This window comes from Dipodomys spectabilis, unplaced genomic scaffold, assembly GCF_019054845.1.
Source record: "Dipodomys spectabilis isolate Male_0828 unplaced genomic scaffold, ASM1905484v1 ptg000145l, whole genome shotgun sequence".
Lineage (NCBI taxonomy): Eukaryota > Metazoa > Chordata > Mammalia > Rodentia > Heteromyidae > Dipodomys > Dipodomys spectabilis.
In genome coordinates, this window is record NW_024870822.1 from 6,498,756 (window position 1) to 6,520,382 (window position 21,627).

At 38.2% G+C, this 21,627-nt stretch overlaps 1 protein-coding gene across 2 annotated transcripts in view; it reads left to right on the top strand.

The window, feature by feature from the left end:
• Nucleotides 1–21,627, top strand: part of LOC122117774 — a 148,088-nt gene that overhangs the window by 33,197 nt on the left and 93,264 nt on the right. Inside the window, exon 3 of one of the 2 annotated variants that reach the window (XM_042691599.1) lies at nt 3,267–3,274. The exons of the other annotated variant lie outside the window; for it this stretch is intronic. Within the exon in view, the coding sequence (XP_042547533.1) occupies nt 3,267–3,274 (8 nt within the window). The remainder of the gene's footprint in view (nt 1–3,266; nt 3,275–21,627) is intronic. 2 annotated transcript variants of the gene reach the window in all.

Genomic DNA, 21,627 nt, shown 5'->3' on the forward strand with positions numbered 1-21,627 from the left:
TTATATATTTTCTTCCTTTTTTGCTTCAGTGGGCATATTTGAAAATATAATCCTTTTTGTTGTTTCACTGAAGTATCAACCAGATATGGAGTTAGAATGTAAAGTTTAGTGGATATTGAAATAGAGGAAAATTACTTTTTATAGGAATGAGTCTTCTTTGAATTACAAAATTAAAATGCTAAGTTTTTTGGATCTTTGGCTTACCAGAGACTCAGGAATGAATGTATAATTGCACATCTGTTTCCATACTCTTCCCTGATAGCTTTCGAAGAGGCAATAAAAGAGATTTGCTATGTGTGACTCAGAACAGTATGTCCAAGAGAGACTACAGTATGTAGTGAAGATAATTTAGGTGATCTCCAGATGTATTGACTTAGTGTGTTTTGATTTAGACTTAATTCAGTGATCTCACTGAAAAGTGGGTTTTGTTTTAGTTTAGTAAATCCTAGCTTGATAGTTCTCATGAAATCTAGTTTAGACGGTCTATTTTGAATGTGTATCTTGTCAGTTTGAGCGTGAGAAAACTAAGGTAAGAAACAAAAAAATCTTACCTTCCTTCACCCCATTATCCATTATCCAGTATCCATTATCTGTAATAACTCAGGTAGTTAGTGGTTTGGTTTTGTTTCCTTAGATGATACCAGGTGCCTTTAGTACATAAGGCTTTATCATCTTTAGTAATATACTTAGACTATCAGTGCTTAAGAAAAAGAACTTTGGTAGCTAAAAACAGAATTGAGAATCATACTGCCAAGTTGAAATCCCGTCTCTGCTTTTGCTAGCTATATGGCTTTGAATATTTTACAAACTTCTCTGAGATCTGCTTTCCTTCTCTGTAAAATGAGGGCTATTGATAGTGTCTACCTCATGAAAGATATGGGAAGGTATGGCTAAGGTCCTCCAGGCTGGCTATATCATTTTATTCATGCTCGATAAAGCATGTTGGTCTTCTCCTATTATTATATGTGTCCACTTGTCAACTCCCGAGTTTATCTATAAAAAAGTAGTAAAACAGACTGTGATTGTGCACTTGTCATGAGTCACTGCATTCCTTTACATCTCACGTTACTATTTATTTCCACTCCCTATTAACATATTTATGCATTTTCTTTCTTTGTGTCTTCAGATTATGTAACAGTTCTAGTTCAAGTTCTTATGTAAGCATCAGTGGGCACTTGGTAGTGTAAATCACATGGATGAGACTCTGCTCTGTGAATGTTACAGCTTGTTTCAGAAGTTGAGTACCGTTTTCTCCCCATAGTTTCCTCATTCCCATGCAACCATTTAAAGAGATTGAAGCAGGCCCCAAATCTCTAAGAGTAATAGAAAACACAGGGAGGGATATGGAACAGCTTTCGCCTCAGGCTTTCTCTCTTGTGTATTGTTGCTCTGAATTCATTCCTCTGAATTACATTTTTTTTTCCTAGGGCTGATTTTTTCATATTGCTTTGCAGAATTTTACTGATCTAGTTTTACATGGGAAACCCAAAGTTCCATGATTGCCCCTTCACCTCTCAGGCCCTTTGGTGACTCTTCTATGACTGAAGGTACATTTTCCTCTTCCCTGTCTTGCCACCCACTACTTACAGAGCTGCCCTGCTGTCCTGCTGTACCGTTGAGCTATGACAAACACAGTGGCATTCTGTCTAGCTCCGGTGATGGAAAATGAGGGGGGATGGATGGCTATTTGTCAAACTTAAGACTAGCACAGGATAAAACTCCCTTTTGATTCAAACCATTGGAGGTATAGTCGACTTTTTGCTCATTTAGAGAAACTGTGTGGTGAGTATTTCCCTTCCCCTTCCCCCACCTGCTGGGCGCTTGAGTTTGGCATGGAGTAATTGAGCAAACGAAATACCGAATGTATCAAGGGTAGTATTATCAAAGTGAATGAACGAACGCTTACCTAGCAAAACTGTGAGACATGGAAAAATAGGAAGACAAGTTAATGATGTAGAAATTGTATAGCTTTGCTGTCTTAGAATCATGGCAAATGGAACATATGGCATTGGGTCATTTTTTGCATTGATATGAAAAGAAAATGAGTTTATTTTACAAATAAATGGAGTCTGTGTTTCTGTTTGCTATTCATGGCTGTAATGTTTACTTCTCCTGAAATAGAAATATGTCACCTAAATATTAAATATACAGAAAGGCTTTTTTTTTGGCCCTTAATGAAGAATTTTTCTTAATTTCCTGGGCCTTCATCCACTGTGATAAACATTTCTATCCTGTTTCCATCATTTGTTATTGCTTTGTCTGTGAACAGAGACCTTTTAAGGAAAAAAAAAATGAATTGATGAAAAGACAAATATGTTGTTACATGCTTTAGAATTTTAGATTAAGGCCTAGAATCAAATGTATTCCATTTTTCTCCTGGAGTTTAGGATACATAGTATTTGAAATTTAGAATAGGCCTAGAATTCCATTAATGTTATCATAAAAAAAAGCCCACATTCATTAGTGGCTTTGTAATGGGCATTTGCTATTTTTGTTTTCCCATTGTCTCTTAATTTCTGGTCTGAGAAGCCCTCTTTTTCCTTATGGAAGTTCCTCTTGTCCCATTCTCAGTTCATGTGACCCAACCACTGGAAGTTCACAGTGGTTGATCCACAGGGAGCTTGTGTTGGAGGATAGTTATGAGACTTTGGAGAGAAAAGCGATGGCAGAGGCAATCTTGGCTCCATGAGGACACATGGTGAGAGTCTATCTAAAACTGAAGGTGGGAGTCAGGGGTGTAGTTCACTTAGAAAGCACTTCCCTACCACACACAAGGCCCTGGCACTAAACACAACTCAGAGAAAATTGAGCCAAGAGATGCAGAAAGATTTCTGACCATATTGCCTGGGCATCCAGGCTTAAAGTAAGATTCATTGTATCCATTGAATTCCTTCAAGTTATTCTGAGTTTCTTCCATTATAGTTGAAAGTGTTGTGTGACTATATGAACATGATTATTTTTATGGAAAAGCATTTTTTTCAGCATTTGGAATATTGTAATGACCACTTAACAGTGGTTTCATGCATAAGGAGAAAAGACAATGCTCATAGAACATTAGAAATGAGTGAGGCAAAAAAAAAAAGAAAAAAGAAAAAAGAAAAAAGAATAAGGCTTAGGACTAGTCTCCCATCCAATACGGAACTACCTCTGCCTCTTCCACTGATTGTCACCCAAGAATCAAAAACACTTCAGTTTCTCTAAGATGTCAACATACAACAGCATTTCCTATTCTGAGTTTCAGACTAGGCCTTGACTTTCATTGTTAGTCCCTACTGTAAAAAATTCACCACCGTGTAAAGTAACATTACTTTACAAATGAATACATTTCAAATTGGGGTATTTCTCATTCTCAGAAGGTTTTTTTCCTTTGATAGAGTTGAAATGTGTCTTATTTTCACTTAGGTTGCAGATTCTAATTCTGCTTGATCATGCAGGTTATGGTAAAGCCATAGCACTTCTGTGATCATCAAAATAACAGCAAGATTCTCTGTCATCTTTGCTTCTGTTTGGTTGACCTCAGTCCTTTCTCCCGTCCTTCACAGAAAGGGACCTCTGTGGTTACTCTCATCTCAATTTCTTCCTTATAAAATTCCACTCTTCCCTTTGTTGTCCCCTAGATTAAAAAGCAGGCGGGGATAGTGAGAGTAGAAGAAAAGAGTATTTGAGAGGGAGAATTTGATCTAAGTACACTATATGTGTATGGAAGTAACACAGTGGAATCCTTGTGTATGATTAATATTAGAAAAGGAGGGAAAAAAAGACAGCAAAGGCATAAAATGTTGAAAGTTGATCTGAAGTTAGTGAAAGAGTTGAAGTTGATCCAAAGTTAGAGAAAGAGTCTGACAGGGTGCCAAGGAATAGAAAAAAGATGCTTGTTCCATATTGCAAATTCTATAATGACAAAAGACAATTCAGACTAGATGAAATTTTATAACTAAATCAAGTAATTCATTCAAATAAATTCATTCAAATTAAATAAATTCAGTAAACAAATGTTATTACTTTTTCATTTTTCTATATATTTAAAACCAGTAGAGTCTTAAATGTTTTGACAATTTTTTTAAAGGTTATGGAATGATGACCATTTCCTACTAATTATTCAGATAGTTTTGATGTATCTGCTTGCCTGGTCTTTCCCTGCAGGGGAAAATGAAGAATGCCTGTTGTTCAGAGTTACACTATTTCTTTTTTTTTCTTTCTTTTTTATTGTGAAAATACTGTACAGAGGTTATGTCGAGTTACACTATTTAATTTCACAATGTGCAACTCAGGGCGCCTATTATTCTCTATTCTTGTTGATCTGGCAAATGAAAATCACAGAGAGTAAATTCAGTATTTCACAGCTAAGTAACTAGCAGGACTTGAACCCAGGTAGGTTCACTCTACAATCTTTGCTTCTAATAACCCTATACCCTCGACACCCACATTCTTTCCAATGAATCCCAATAGTGTGAAACAGAATGTTCTATATTTGGAGATCTCAACAACCTAATGTGCTTCATGTTGCATCACACTGGTTGTGGATTAGATATTCTCATGTTGTGAGCAGTAGAAATCAGGTTCAACATGGCTGATGAAGATGGCTATTGAAGTTCTTCAGTGAATCATTGCTTCCAATATCCATGTTTGTGGGCAAAATTTCTTGGCCAATTCTTCTGCTAAGAGACAAGAGTCTATTCTCCTATCCCTTGACTCTGGGATGACTTTAAAACGGTCTCTAAACAATAGAATGTGGTAGAACCAAGGTGGCAGGTTCTGCAACATCTTCTTAGGACCTTTCTCCATTATGTAAAGGAGCCGCCTCATCTTACTGAAGGTTGACAGGCCACATGGAGGACCAGGGTTTTCCAGCTGACATTTCAGTCAGTTCCCAACAGGAGAGTAAGGCCATCTGTCTTTTGATTGCAGATGCTTAAGTGAATCCTGCTAACCACTGGGAGCTGACACACCAACTATCCCAGCTGAACTCTACCCAACTTGCCAACCCATAGATGGGTGAACAAATAATTGTTATCTTTAGCCAGTATGCTGTGAAGCAGATTGCTATGCAACAAATCACTAACAGACAGGGAGTTTATTGGAAGAATATGGGGCTATTTGTAAGATTTAAGGTAAGAAAAGAACAGATCTTAACAGTAGAATTATTCAATAGTCTTGCTTAAGCAAGACTATTGTCCAACAATGAATCCTCATTTTTTCTTTGGTTCTTGTGTCCATCTATGAATGTATTCATTTGTGAGTGGACTGTGGCAGAAGGACCTTAAGGTTTTCTTTCTGCCCTTGTAGATTGGAGAAGCAAAAATAGGATTTATCCACCCAGATGATGTAGATGCTTCTTCCTTCCAAAATCAGGGTGCTGTGAATCAGGGCAACTGGGTGTTAGACATCTTCACATTTATCAACTGTCCACTGTAGTAGCTTCACCTCTGTGATACATTTTTTTGGTAGAATTATTTTATTCCAAATTTCAGGGAACTGAAGACTTTCCTACACTCTGAACTAATATGGTTTTTATAATGTAGTTTGTTTGGGAGTTATCAACTCAACAGTAAACACAAGAAGACATGAAATGATGTCTTCGCTCTCCATACATGTACATATTGAATCTTCTTTTTTTTTTGATAGATTTTTAAAAAAATTATTTGAGGGCTGAGTGCCAGTGGTTCATGCCTGTAATCCTAGCTACTCAGGAGACTGAGATCTGAGGATTGCGGTTCAAAGCCAACCTAGGCAGGAAAGTCCATGAGACTCTTATCTCCAATAAACCACTCAGAAAATAGGAAGTGGGGCTGTGGCTCAAGTGGTAGCGCTCTAGTCTTGGGCTGAAGAGCTGAGGGACAGCGCCTAAGCCCAGAGTACAAGCCCCAGGGCCAACCAAAAAAAAAAATGAAAGTAATGGTGCACACTCATAAACCCAGCATTTTGGAGGCTGAGACAAAAGGGTTAAAGTTCAAGGCCACTGGGCTATACAAAGAGACCTCATCCCCAGTTAATAAATGTATACATAGTTTATTATTCTGTGGTAAATATGGCAAATCTAAAGAATGTTATGCCCTTCAAGCAGGCTTGTAATTCGATACATGAAAGAAACCCCCTCTTTGACTCATAGAAGGATAAAGGTAGAAGAGATGTTAGAGTTTTTTTCAGGCAAAGCACCTCATTTTAGAAATGAGTCCTCATTAAGCACAAAGTAAACTGAAATCAGGACAAAATCAGGACTCAATTTTGAGTCTTTGTAAACAATAACAGCTGCGGTAACAAAGAAACAAGAAGTCCCCTATCTTTAGTTGGATTTAGGAAGGAAAACAACAAATAGATGAGGTATGTTGGAAATGTACATATTTCTTTTTGGGGGGTATTAGGAAGACTCCTTGAGGGCTCCCCAGCTGTGCACAACTCCTTCCTTTCCTTTTCTCCTAGCCACCAACCTTCAGCATCTCTCTCCTATTCCAAACACAGTCAAGCATTCATTTCAGGCAAGTATTACTCTGGGGCAGTCAAACCCTGAAGCTTCAGAGACTGCTGTCCGAAATCCAAGCCAGCTGGCACTGGAATCAGGACAAAGCCAGCCCGTCAAGATTCAGACCCTCTTAGAACTTCAGCTTGGTGGCAGCTACATGGTGTTTTCTATTTGTTTTTCACCTCCTCATGTTTTGAAGGCTATTTGCATAAAAATAGCATCTTCTCATTCTTGTCAGTTCCTGTCCCTCCAAAATCTTAATCCTGTTAGTGAGATCTGTCAACTATGACATTGGAGGGGAAATGACCAGTTGGAGAAGCTCATACTCTGTATGAAAATAGACATAGACTGGAGGAGAAAATATCTTGATTATTGTTAATGAAAACCTGTTAAAAGAAATAAACAAAGTAACAAAGGTAATGAACATACATACAGAGAATTATCACAAAATAAATTGAGCTTAAAAAGTCTGAAAGAAAACAATAGGAAACTATAGATACTTCTTGATTTATGATGGAATTATATCCTGAAAAGCCCATTGATAATTGAAAATTTTGAAAATTAAAAATGCATTTAATCTACCTAACCTTGGAAACCATTTTAGGAGAGCTGGTCTACCTTAAATATGCTAATAATGCCTACAGCCCAGAGCTAGGCAAAAATAATCTAACTCAAAATTTATCTTACAATGATAAAATTCCAACTATCTCATGGGCACACACAGATGGGGATTTTTGTGGATATAAAGTGATGGGAAGAACACAAATCACAATATTCAAAAATATTAGGAACATTGTGCTGCAGAGTTTGCTTTCACCATAGCTTGGATGAATGGGCGTGAATGTCATTGCTGTTTCCCAGAATTGTGCTGTATATTGCTAGCCCAGAAAAAGAATACAAGATGGACTTCCATTCAGTTTTTATTGAATGTGTATTGCTCTCATGACATTGTAAAGTTGAAGGGCCGTAAGTTGAGCCACTGTCTGTCAAGCCATTGTTAAGTTTGTAGTAATGATAGTTGGGTTTGGGAAGAAGAATAACTGGCTAGAGATTTGGATAGAAGAGCAGCTTTGATTTTGAATCATGTCTGAACATATTATCTTCTCAAAAATAAGTACATTAAAACAACAAAGTGCCTAGGCACTGGTGGCTCATATCTATAATTCTAGCTACTCAGGAGGTGGAGATTGGGAGGATTGTGGATCAAGACCAAATTGAGTAAAAAGTTCAAGAACCCTTCCCCCAATCTCAACTATAGCTGAGTGCAGTGGCACATGCCTATCACCTAGTTACAAAGGAGGCTGAGAATGGGAACGTTGTGGTTCTAGGCCACTGGGGCAGAAAAGTCTACAAGACTCCATCTCAGCAGAGGAAGTTGGGCATGGTGGTCTGAACCAGCCGTTTTCAGCTATGGTAGGAAGTGAAGGATAGGAAGGAAGCAGTCCAGGCACATGCCTGGGCAAGAGCAAGACCCTACAGCAAAAATAACGAGTGCCACAGGCCGACATTTTCTGAATAGAGACCCAGAAACACAACAAATCAAAGAAAGGTTGGACAAATGGGATTGCATGAAGCTGCAGAGCTTCTGCATGGCAAAGGACATAGCTAGCAAGATCAATAGAAAACCCACGGATTTGGGAGAAGATCTTCACTGGCCATACAACGGACAAGCGTCTCATATCTAAAATATACTTGGAACTCAAAAAATTAAATCCCCCAACAACAAATCCTCAAACAACTGCCCAATAAATAAGTGGGCTAAAGACTTAAAGAGAAACTTCTCTGAAGAGGAAATAAGAATGGCCAATAGACACATGAAGAAATGCTCAACCTCCCTAGCCATAAAAGAAATGCAAATCAATTATTTACCATAGCTAAGATATGGAACCAACCCAGATGCCCCTCAGTAGATGAATGGATCAAGAAAATGTGGTATTTATACACAATGGAATTCTATGCCTCCATCAGAAAGAATGACATTGCCCCATTTGTTAGGAAATGGAAAGACTTGGAAAAAATTATATTAAGTGAAGTAAGCCAGGTCCAAAGAAACATAGGTCCCATAGGTCCCTTATTTGCAATATCTAGTATATGTATAAGTCAAGCGGAAAAGGTCAGATAATGTGATGTTAGGAAAATGAACCCTTAGATATGTATTTTAATGTTTTTTTCTTTCATGCATGTGTTTCTAATGCTTTTATAAGATTATCTCTTTGTTGCTTTGTATGTCCCTCCCCCACAGTATAACCCCTGCTTTCACTATATTTGATGTCAGTATAACTTGTAGAGGAGATGGGGACAAACAAGTCGTTTAAGGATACAGGTGGACCTGTTGCAACAAGGAGAAGTACAAGTTGTCATGTCGAAAACGAGCGTTACAATCTTGGTGGGGGGGGGGAAAGCGGGGAGGATTGGGGTGGGGGGGTTGGGGGGGGAGGCTGGGAAGGGATGTGAAGTGTAAACAAAGGAGGAGGCTGCAATGCTTGATAAGAAATGTACCCATTAACCTGCCCATGTAATTGTAACCCCTCTGTACAGTGTGTTCACAAAAAATAAAAATAAATTAAAAGAAATGCAAATCAAAACAACATTGAGATAGCACCTCACCCCAGTTAGAATGGCTATAATCAAGGACTCTAATAACAACAGATGCTGGACGGGATGTGGACAGAAGGGAACCCTACTGCATTGTTGGTGGGAGTGTAAACTTGTTCAACCACTTTGGAAAGCAGTATGGAAGTTCCTCAAAAGACTCCACATAGAGCTCCCTTATGACCCAGCAATCCCACTTTTGGGCATTTACCTGAATGATCACAAACAAGACCATACTAAAGCTACCAGCACAACTATGTTTATTGCAGCATTATTTACCATAGCTAAGATATGGAACCAACCCAGATGCCCCTCAGTAGATGAATGGATCAAGAAAATGTGATATATATTCACAATGGAATTCTATGCCTCCATCAGAAAGAATGACATTGCCCCATTTGTTAGGAAATGAAAAGACTTGGAAAAAATTATATTAAGTGAAGTAAACCAGGCCCAAAGAAACATGGTCCCATGGTTTCCCTTATTTGCAATAACTAATGTATGTCTGAGACAAGCAGAAAAGGTCAGATAAGGTGATGTTAAGCGAAATGAGCCCCAAAATAGGGACACAAGTGTTTTTTCTTCCTTGTTATTGTTTCTAACATATTTATAAGGTACCATGTGATTTTTTTTTTGTTGATTTGTATGTCCCTCCCCCATAGTATAACCCCTGTTTTCACTATATTTGATGTTGGTATAATTTGGGGAGGGGAAGGGAAAAAACAAATTGTTTAAATAGGGATACAGATTGACCCATTGCAGCAATGAGATGTACAAGACGCTATGTCGAAAAGCAAACTTTACAATTTAGGTGGAGGTGGGAGGGGGCTGGGGAGAGGGGTGGGGGGGGGTGTAGTTGAGGAGGTGGGAGGGAAGGGATGGTAGGGGAAAAACAAAGGCGGAGGCAACAATGCTTGATAAGAAATGTACTCATTACCTTGCTCTTGTAACTGTAACCCCTCTGTACAGTATTTTCACAATAAAAAAACTTATTAAAAAAATAACTAGTGAGTAGCTGGGTGTGGGTGGCTAATGCCTGTAACCTTAGCTACTCAGGAGGCTGAATCTGAGGATCCCGGTTCAAAGCCAGCCCAGGCAAGAAAGTCTGTGTGACTCTTATCTCCAATTAACCACCAGAAAACCAGAAGTGGTGCTGTGGCTCAAGTGGTAGAGTGCTAGCCTTGAGCTGAAGAGCTGAGGGACAGCGCCCTGGCCCAAAGTTCAAGACCCATGCCCGACCAAAAAATAAAAACAAAAATAAATAGTGCAATAAAGAGTGGGAGGCATGGTTCAGCAGTAGAGTGCCTGCCTAGCAAATTTGAGGAACTGAGTTCAACCCCAAGCAACTCAAAAACAGGATGGCTCTGGCCTGTACTCCTAGCTACTCAGAAGGCTGAGATCTGAGGATCGAGGTTCAAAGCCAGCCTGGAAGTGGCACTGTGGCTCAAGTGGTAGAGCGCTTGCTTTGAGCTGAAGAATGCAGGGACAGCCAAGCCCAGAGTTCAAGCCCCACAACTAATCAAAAAACAAAACAAAACAAAAAACAAAAAAACAAGAACAAAGTAATTAGGAGTTACTGCCATTGATTTCACCAGAAGCAAGTATTTTTTTTTTTTTAAATGTTTCAGGTAAGATTAGTAAGCAGCTTTGGGAAAAGAATTGTAAAAGCATCCCATTTAGGTTGGCTCTTTGGCTTATCAAGAATTATGGGATTTTCTTTGCTTATAATTTTGATTGTTGCTACCTTTATAGGTTTTCTTATTTTCCCTCATCATACCTAATATCTGCATTTTCTGCCTTGGTATCCCTTGATTTTTTTTTTTATCCTAAAGGCTTTCCAACAAGTAAATAATATTCTGGTTTCCATCTTACAAGTCTCTTGAGTTCTATTTGCTATTATCAAAACAACTTCTCATTTATTTTCATCACCTCTCCCTTCTCCTCTTAAAATATGATCTACTCCATAGACCAACTTTGCCCTTCCTAAGGTAGCTTCTCTTTCTCTGTTGGTTATTGCATTAAGTAAAACCAGGTTTGTAACTCTAAAGATTCAACATGGGCAAATATAGTGATAGCTGCTCTCCATAGATACAGCTTTCTGGAGATTTTTTTCTAATTTGAAAGACATCATTTTTGATGTTTTTGTCATGAGTTGTCTCCTCTAGAAATAATAACAGGGGTTGCCATTATTTGTGACAGGCGAGGGTGTGCAGAAAGGATGTTGGCTTCAAGGTAAGAGTTTTGGCAGATCCAATGCCATCTCATTGGTTACAAAGCCCTCCTGGAAGGCGTGCAATTATTCAGCTTGCAAAGCACAATTAAGTAAACAATTCATTTAGTCTCTCTATTGATACTTGATTGCAGAGGGACAGGGTGGCTCACGAGATTGGGAATGGGAGCTATAACCTTTTCCCTGGATAGAGCTGGTTTGGATCTATTTGTTAGGGTAGTGAACGCATAGTGCCTCAATCTGATGACTGTGCAGTGACCTGTATGAAATCCGCTGGTGATTTCAGGCCCATGGAAAGGTGGTCACATCTCAACATCCAGGAGCCAGCTGGCAGACGTATGTGAGGATTATACAGATATGATTCTATTCAGTTTGTGCTTTAGTGAAATTCATATCTTGAACACCCTACTCTTTAGAAAGCTGGAAGTGATGGTCTCTTCTATTTGTCTGGTTGTTTTTTTTAATTGTGCTTGTTATTTGAGTCAGGGTCTCAGTTATATAACCCAGGTTGGCCTTGAACTTACTTATAGAGTTGAGGGGTCAAGCTCAGGAGTCTTCTGCATCTATCACTTAAGTGTTAGGATTACAGGTATGAGCTACCATGTTTGGTCCTTGTTTAATGGTTAGCACAGTTAGTCTACTAACTTTTGGCCTTGAGCCTTTAGGAGTCTTCAGTCCATAAGATTTTCCCAGGTGTCTACTACATTCCTCAGTGCTGGAGATAATAAAGCTATATTATCTATTGACAGTTATTACAAATTTCTTGTAGAAATATAGTGCTTGAGTATAGGATTCTGCTCTCAATTTGCTATAAATCATGACAAAACTTGATACTATTATAGTAAGGTTTGTTTTGTAAATGAAACAGATGTGCTCAACTGAGAAGCACTCTTCAAGCTAAGATATTTCTTAACCTGGGTTTGGCAGGCCATATTAATTGACTTTCTGGGCTTTTTCACATTACTTTTGTTTTCAGACCTAATACAGTATTAAACAATCCCCCCCCCCCCATTTACAAACACACACACACATTACTTACAGTAATTTTATTGCTTTTCATAGTTGTAAAAAGGAATCAAAACCTGGGTTTCAACTAGATAGCATCTCAATTCTAAATGTAATATTTATTAAAGGAATATATATATGTAAAATATGCATACATATACCACTACATGTATATGCATATATAAATTTAACTATACACACATATATAGGTGGATATTAACATCTATCTATCTATAATGTATATGTGTGTGCATGTACGCACATGTGCATGTGAATGCACACATGTGCATAGTTACTAATTACATCTTCATAACTCTGTGATGTTTTAGAAAGTTATCATTTGGTAAGGATTCTTTGAAGGCATACTAGATGTCAAAATGTTGGTCTTATGAATGAATCTTAATAAAAATGGATAATATGTTCTCTTTAGATCTTAGAAGACAGATACTGGAAAGTTTAGAACCTTCTTTCCACCAACTGATGTATCTCTAATACTGTATTTTTCATCCTAAGACTTTCCTGAGGCTTGGATACTGATACAGCTGGGATCTGGACTGCTCTCCAAAGGGCTGTGTGGTAAAGGCTTGCTCCATAGTTTGGTACCATTGGAGGTAGTGAAAATTTTAAGAGACAGAACTTAATAGGATGTTCTAGGCTTATTGGGAGGCATTCTATTAAAGAAGATTTTGGGGACCCTGGTCCCTTCTTCTTTCTCTCTTGTTTGCCTTCTCACCATGAAGTAAGCAACTTGGCTCAATCACATTTTTTCTGCCATGTTGTGCTACCTCCAAAGATGCCCCAAAAAGAATGGAGTCCACTGATCATGGAATGGCACCTCCAAACTATGACCTGCATCAAGTCTTTTGTTTGTCCAGGTAGATTACCACAGGTTTTTGTTATAGTAACAGACAGTCCCCAAATACAGGTGCTTCTTGGTATGGGCACTAACTGGATCTGAGATTTCTGGATTTGATTTGTGAATATTAGGCATGCTCTTGCAGATGAAATTTGTCCCTTCCCAGCACCCCTCAGTCATCACTACCTCTACTTTTCCTTTTTCTACCTGCGTATTCCTGGGAGTTTTCTGTGAGGTGATTGGTGTGGTGAAAGATGGGAGGGGGTGTTACATGGTATTCGTCATGTTTTACCTGCCTATATTTCTGGGGAACCAAAAGGCTGGTGCCCTTCAAAAGCAAACCATGATTGGCTGACACAGGACTACTTTTCTGAGTGTCACCTGTACCACATCATGGTTCTGGTGGGCTCAATGGTTTGCACCATGAAGGTGGAGCTTTTAAGGGAATAATGGTGGATGGGTGATGGATTCCATGGTTTGACCTTGAATTGTTAATGTGGAAAACAATGAGTCTCTCTCTGTAATGGGAGCTGGTATAGCTGTAGCTACTGGTAGTGATTATTTATTTGATGTTCATACACTTTTACATTTGTATGGGTCACTGTGAGTAGTGGACCAGTATGATGAAAATATTAAAAAGATTCCTTTGCTTTCTCTGCAGAAAGACTGAATACACTGAAAAGAGTCGTGAGTGGAAAGCAGTCTTAGACCTTTTCTTTTTTCTCTTCCCCTTTTCTGTCCAACTCATCAATCTTTGGGCTATGGAGTGAGTAAGTCCCTACACAGGTCCTGTGACAGTTTTGGGATGTAGTAGGGTTGACTTGTCATAGATCTCTTTGTTTATCCTAAAAATCCAGGGCTTGTCTTGTTTTGTTATAGGATTTAGGTTTGTTGCTTAAACTACAATGTGTCACTTCAATACAAAATTGAATAGGAGAAGAGTTAAGCTGGATCTTTTTTGTTAACATGAAAATGATCAATTCTTATGAATTCATCATTGAATTATAGAAACAGTGAATTTCTTCAACTCCTTTGGTGAAGGCTATGTTAATACTTTTTGCAAATTATTTGAGAAGATTCTTGTGGGAGATTATAGAACTGATTCACTGCCTCAGGAAGACAGATTTGACTCTAGTTCTTGAGGCTAGCAAAAAACAAACAAAAAAACCCAACCAAACCCACATTTATTTCTTTTTTTTTTAAATAAATTTTTTATTGTGAAAATATTGCACAGAGGGATTACAGTCATTTATTTCTTTTTGAGAAAGAAGCCTTTATAACTTCTTTTCTGTTACTCATAACTTTCTGAACAGTCATTGGGCTTTAGAATGAGTGATATAATAAATTTTTGGTGAACAGGGTTGCCTAAATCCAGGCAGCCATTTTGAGTGTAGGGCATGAACTAAAGAAAGAGAAGCCATTGATCTTTCTGAACTTCACATGTGCAAGGTATCCAGGTCTTAGGAAGTAACTTTCTTGTTAAGAGGAAAGAAATTTAATGGATAGCTTAAAACAATCACAATTAATTCTACCTTAAAGCTTTCAAACAGACTGCTCAACTTGCATAGGCTACCCATAATTTTTAGCAAAAGTGGATAGCTTCAAAGCTAGATTGTTTTCTCTGTTGGTGGGTGTAAATGTGTAGGAAAGCTATTTGTAGCTCATGTAAAATTGGGTCTGTTGACATAAGCATCTTTTTTAAAACAGCTTGGAGATGAAGTCTGTATGAAAGACTTCGAAGTTGTCTCTTCCTCAGGATTGGAATTTAGTCAAACATGTTACAGTAAGATGAGCCATAAGTGCTTTGCATAGATTTCTCTATGAATTTGTATCAAAATGGGTTTGTAAAGGAGAGTTAAAAGTAAATGTGGGTGGTTTGGGGAGCAGGAAGTCTCTTGCTGAAATGTCATTTGGGACTAGAATGTTAAAACTAAATAATGACATTTTGCATTTCTCTTTTCATCTGTTACTTCTTTCTGAATTCACAATATGGTTCTTTCATATTAAAAAAGAACTAGAATTGGACTAGTATAAAAGTATAGAACAAAAAAAAAGTATAGAACAGTTTATATATAATGAGATTCTTAGAAAATGGAAATATTTATATTTTTATACCAATTTCATTGTTGTTTACAGCCTATTAAAGCATATTGTGAACTGAAATAATGGTATTACTTGATCTGGATTAAGGGTTCATATCGTGTGCACATTTGTTTATTTAATTTAACTCTTTTTGTGTGTGTGTGCCAGTGCTGAGGTTTGAACTCAGGGCCTTGTGCTCTTATTTAGCTTTTTTGCACAAGGCTGGTATTCTACCACTTGAGCCACACCTACACTTTCTTTTTCCTGTGTAATTGGAGATAAAAGTCCTCAAATTTGTCTGCTTAGGCTGACTCTACACCTGGATCCTCAAATCTCAGCCTCCTGAGTAGCTAAGATGCCATTCATTAGCTATAGGTACCTGAGTAGCTAAGATGACAGGCATTAGCCACTGGTACTGGACTGCAAATTTTTCAAAATTATTTTAAAATTTATTTGTGTGCATATGTGTATGAATTGAATTAATTATCCAGTTTCTAGGAAGGGATTAAGCATATCAAAGACAGATAAATTAGAGTATTTCCAAGGAGCTGAGAAGTGTAAAAATTCTACAAAATCAGGTTTTCATGAAAAAGAATGGGGATCACCTAGGATATTTCACAGTAGAGAAGAGTTTAAATACAGAATATATGGAATTGACACCATAATTAGGAAAGGAAGCCCTTTGAATTCAGTATTTGAGTTACTTCTCTTCATTTATTCTTTATGATAGAAGTGATAAAATCACATGATTTTTGTTGTTGTTGTTAGTTGTGGGGCTTGAACCTGGGGCCTGAGCACTGTCCCAGAGCTCTTTTGCTCAAGGTTAGTGCTCTATCACTTGGAACTATAGAGCCACTTATTGTTTTCTGGTGGTTAATTGGAGATACATGATCCTCAGATCTCAGCTTCCTGAGTAGGTAGGATTACAAGCATGAACCACCAGTCCCTGGCATGTTCACCTGATTTTTAAAATATCAATCTCATCAGGGGCTGGGGATGTGAGTGTTTGCCTAGCATGCATGAAACCCTGGTTTTGATTACTCAGTACCACGCAAGCAGAAAAAGCCAGACATGGAGCTATGGTTCAAGTGGGAGGGTGCTAGCCTTGAGCCAAAGTAGCTCAGGGACAGTGCTCAGGCCCTGAATTCAAGCCTCAAGACTGGCAATATCTATCTATCTATCTGTCTGTCTATCTATCTATCTATCTATCTATCTATCTATCTATCTATCTATCTATCTATCTATCTATCTCAATCTCATCAGTGGTCAGGTTCAGGTGTCCAAGGCTTATCCTTAAGCAAAGCCATTAAAGGTGCCTTCTTTACTAGTTCATTCATTCATTGGTTCAGTTATACGTCATGCATTAATGGACACCTGCTATTCACCAAGCTCTCTAGGAGGCCCTGGGTTATAGTGATGGAAGAAACAGGCCTGAGGTTTGGGAAATGCTCAAATCTGTAGCAACCCTAAGAAACCTACTTAACCCCAAACCCAATATTTTCTAAACTTGACCACAGAACCCTTTCTTTATCCTTAAGAAACTACTCTTTCCGAGACTACACTATGAGAGACCTGCCTCCTAGAAAGACAACATGACATTGGCTATCAAGGATAATAAAACACAGCTTTAGTTCATACTTAGTAAAGAGCGTAAAGACTGCAACAAAGGAGCAAGTTGCTTGATTTTGTATGAAGTTATTTTCATCCTTTGTGTTTGCAAGAGCCACTTTTATTTTAGATTGGAAAGAAATATAAGTTTATTATGACTAGGAAGATTTTCAATTTATTAGAAGTAATCAATAGGAACCTACTTGCCATTCCTGACGTTCCCTTTGGGGGAAAGAGGTAACTGTTGAAGAGGTAATTCAATTGGGTGCTCCTAAGCACATGCCAACAAATCTTAACTGATCTGAAAGAGGAAGAACTCTGCCTTGTTGGGAACTGCAGACGTTCATAAAGTTAAAACACTCATCAAAAATATATTAGTGCATGGAAAAAAATTAATCCATGCAAAGTAATGTAAGCACATGGTACTTTCAATTTTTACTGGCCTCACTACACGGTGATCTGCTCTTTTCTGAGAAATCACTCATCGTGTAGCTTTGGTGAAAGGGAGCGCTTCAGCCCCTTTTCTGGGAGCAATCCAATGCAGTATGGATATTAATTAAATTTATTAAACAAATAACACAGCGACTCGGGGAAGCAGGGGTCCATCTGCCAGCTCTGCAGACAGATCTCTGCAGAGACGCAAGCTGAATGGTAGTTAAAGCGAAGTTGCCTAGCTCAGCAGATGGGCTCTTGTCTCCAGTGAGGGAGATTTGGTGGCGGTCCAACAACTCTTTTCCCCCTCCAGGTTTTTGTTCCTTGCAACTGTGATCGAAGAAACCCTCCTCTGTCTTTTCCCAGCCTTGTGCCTCTCTCTCTCTTGCCCCGCCCCCCTTTGTTTATATGAGTGATTTGTTAGGGGGGGTGGGCAAGTCCCGGCTGATCTCATTTTTGTGTCTGTGCTGTAAAGCCCAAGCAGAAAATAATTAGGAAAATGTAATCCCATTGACTTTACACCCCACTTGTGTACATTGCGGTGGCTCAGCCCCAAAATGAAGTCTCTGGATATATTTGTATTTAGTGAACGTCTCTATCCTCCGTGCTTGGAGGGTCGTATGATGTTGAGGGTTTGATGCTCTGTATTCTTTAAATCATTCCTTGGATTCCTTTCAGACCTCCTTTCAGACCATGCAACCGAAGGATTCCCGTTGGTGGTGGGGTTCTCCCCATCCTCCCCTCCCCTCCATGTCTTCCGATTCGGTTGGCAAGAGTCTAGGTGCCCTAAAGCCCAGCTTCACTTACCATCTGGGAGGAGATGCCACTGCTGCTGTCAGATCAGCACATTTTGTGATCCGCTGTCTTTTGGAAATCCACTCCTCCACCTTCCCCCCACACCTACACACCCAGAAAAGGTGGTCAGTTCAGAGCCCTTCTATATTGAACAAACACTTTACTTTCAGTTGATTATTACTTCACAGCCTTTGGGATAATTATTTACCAAAGCCCACTTGGACAGAATTTAAGAGTAGAAGGATAGATTAATATAAATCTCCCTCCACTAATCTTTGCAAAACATGGTTTTGAAGAAGGATCATTTATCTCTACTATGTCTTCCCACCTGAACTAATGCCTTTGACAGTGGAGCCATCCAAACCTTTTGAGGCAGATTTTGTGTGTTCTATATAGATGGCTAAGATTTGGACTAAATACATTTCACTTTGGGTTGAGTTCTGAAATGCCCTTGCCTCAGAGAAATAGATCTGTTTACAGCCAACCTGCCAGAGGACATATTTGCAGAGATAAAGACACCTCTGTGGAATAGAAATGTCCAATCAGAATGGCTTCCCTCCTCCCCACTAATCCTGCTATTCTCTGCCAGCGGAGGTCTTCTTTAACTTGTATAGAACCCAAAGGAAAGAGTGGATAGAGCTGAGGTTAGCCTAAGATGTACTGAGTCCCACGGAAGTCAGAGACCAAACCTTTAATCCATCTTATAAGAAGAGCCAACAAATTGGTCCTTTTACTGAAGCACAAAGAAATCTTAGCCAGCAAGCCCTTATCCACATAGAATGGCAGTTCATTTCTGGTACACATAGAGATAAAACTGACCTTGGCCTCTTGTTTGTGCCTTTGGAATCCACCTTGAAACTTGAAGGTCATGAACCTGGAAGAAATACTTTTGCTGCTCTTTTTAGTCCCCTCCTGTTCTACCCTGTGGGTCTCTACTCTCAGTGGCCAGGGGGTAGGAGTTACACACTAATGTGAAGAATACCAACTCATTACCTTGCTCATGTAACTGAAACCCCTCTGAATAGTGTTTTCACAATAAAAATCTTATTAAAAAAAGAATACAAAGCTAGAAGCCAGTCATAGAATTTGGAAATAAACTCTCCTTCACTATATTTGAGGCTTTTCATAGAAGCCAAGGACTCATTGTAAAACATTTGTGAAAGTCTAAGTTCTTCTATTTGATCTACAATTCTTCTATTTGATCGATCATAGAGTGGTTTTGAATTGCTGGTAACTTACTTTAAAGAAAAAAACTATTGAGCATGAGTTTGTGAAAATGTGGTATTAAGGTATCCTCATTTTCCTATTATTTAAAATACTCTACAGAAATTATTCATGCCATTTTTGGTAAACATTAAAAATTGTCCCAAATATTAACATTAAGTGCATCAAATAACATTGTCATTGGTGTATTAGATGTTTGCTTCTCATGCGTTTGTAATTAAATTTTCATTCAAAGCAATTTTTGCCTTTGGTACAACTAAATTAAAACTCTTGTGTACCAACATGTTATACATATAAGCAAAACAATACGCTTTGTTAAAAAAAAAATAAAGAATATGAAGCCTTGATACTATGGCAAATAATTGGAATTTGGTGGAGATCTTTGTCTTCCATTAAAGCCCTGCCAAAGATTATTGTGAACTTTAAGTAAGAGCTGTCATTACTTCCCAAACCTTTATGGAATTAAAAAAGGCTCAGCTCAAAAGATGGTGGTGAAGTGGCTGGTGAAAAATGTTTGTTTACCAGTGAATCATAGGTGAACTAGCAATTTATTTCTCTAATTTGTTGGAAGTCGAAATCTGCTAGGGGATGGAGAGAAGACTGCATTTTGAATTCATAGGCTATTTACCACAATGTCTGCTCTGCCTCTCCTCTACCCTGGTGTACCTGGGCTAATTTTGTTCTCTGATTTAAATCCCCATCTAGTTGCCCTGGCATCTCAATTTAAGAGCAGATTGGATGGTGTTTTTCAAAGGGAATTGCAAGTGTTTCACTCTTGTCTGAAAACAGATTGTGGCTTCTTTTGCAAGATGAGCCTAGAAATTATATATAAATCTCAAGGTTTTATTTGTAGCCAAATGTTTTCAACCTTTTTGTCCACACATTAGTATAAATGAATAAAACAGAGGAAACGCCAGGCAATACCCTGACAGACAGTGTGTGTATATATTTCTGATCAGCTGCCCGAGCCTGCCATTCTGCTGAACACATTTTGTTTACCCTAGGGTTTCAAATTGCTTTATTGCAGATTTTGCAGGCAATGTGACAACTTGGGACTAAGTGCACCAAAAAGCTTTTGATTGGGAACAAAAGTTAGCATCCTTCTGTAAGTAATCAGAGAGCAGCAGTTTAAAAAAAAAACAAACAACGTCTAGAAATGTATTACAAGTGACAATTATATAACATATAGTTGAAAAAACATATAGCTTTATAAAAGTATCTTAGATATTCATAGAATCACTCACTAATAGAAAACTGGAAACCAGTGAAATGTCCAACAGGAATACATGGAATAAGGATTTTCTGTGAAATGGAAAGAATTTATAATACAGTAATACTGAGGAAGTGACATCGATCAAGATGCATTGCACTCATAAATTGACAATTGTTGAATAGCAGACCATTTGTACAACTATTTAAGGAAATTTAATTAAAAATAGTAAAATAGTGTTATCTGAAGCCCTCTGCTTATCTCAAGATCCCTGAATATTCAAGTCCTTAATGGAAATGGCATAGGAATAGAAATTCATTAGCGATATGCATGAGAACAGCACAATGAAACCCATTAAAAGCTGTTTAAAAGTAAAGTGGAGTAGGGATAGGGATTAAGAAAGAGTATAGAGAAGGTGAATTTGATTAAAGTTGTGGTATGCATGCATGAAAATAGCATAATGAAACCAATTTGTCCAATTAATATGTACTAATAAAATTTTTAAGTGGCACAGTATTTATAAATTCTGTGTATGAAAGGTATATTTTTAAATCATGTCCAGATTATGTATAAAGTCTAATACAACATGAACTCTATGTAACTAGTTGTTACATTGTCTTGTTTAGGAAATAACGACAAGAAAAACAGGCTGCAGGTAGATTTTTTAAAATCAGTTTCAAGTTATCTGATAGGACAGGTATATTTTTAGAAATTGTCCACTCTTTTGATTTTGACATACTTTTCTTTCAAGAGCTCAAGCACAAAGTTTAAACATAGTCAGCCCTGGGGCCCTTCTGTGCCTTTTCTAATGAGCATTTTACGAAGCAACCACATTTGGAATCCATTTCTGGCGTTATGAACTGTCTCCAGGATTAAATGCTGTACCTTCTCAAAACATGCACATGATTGTCCAGGAGGAGGACTGGAGAGGACCCAGGCATGTCAACTCAGGATGGGAAATCCTGAGCTTTCATAACCCATGACCCGAGCTAAACAGAAGGCGCGAGGCCATTGCCGTCCTCAGTGATCTCACAGTCTGCTTTGGATGTCTCAGTTACATTTCTGAGTCATATTTCTGCTACCTGCTTTGTATTATGAAGCTTTCCAGGCTCCTGGACACAATAATCATTGAT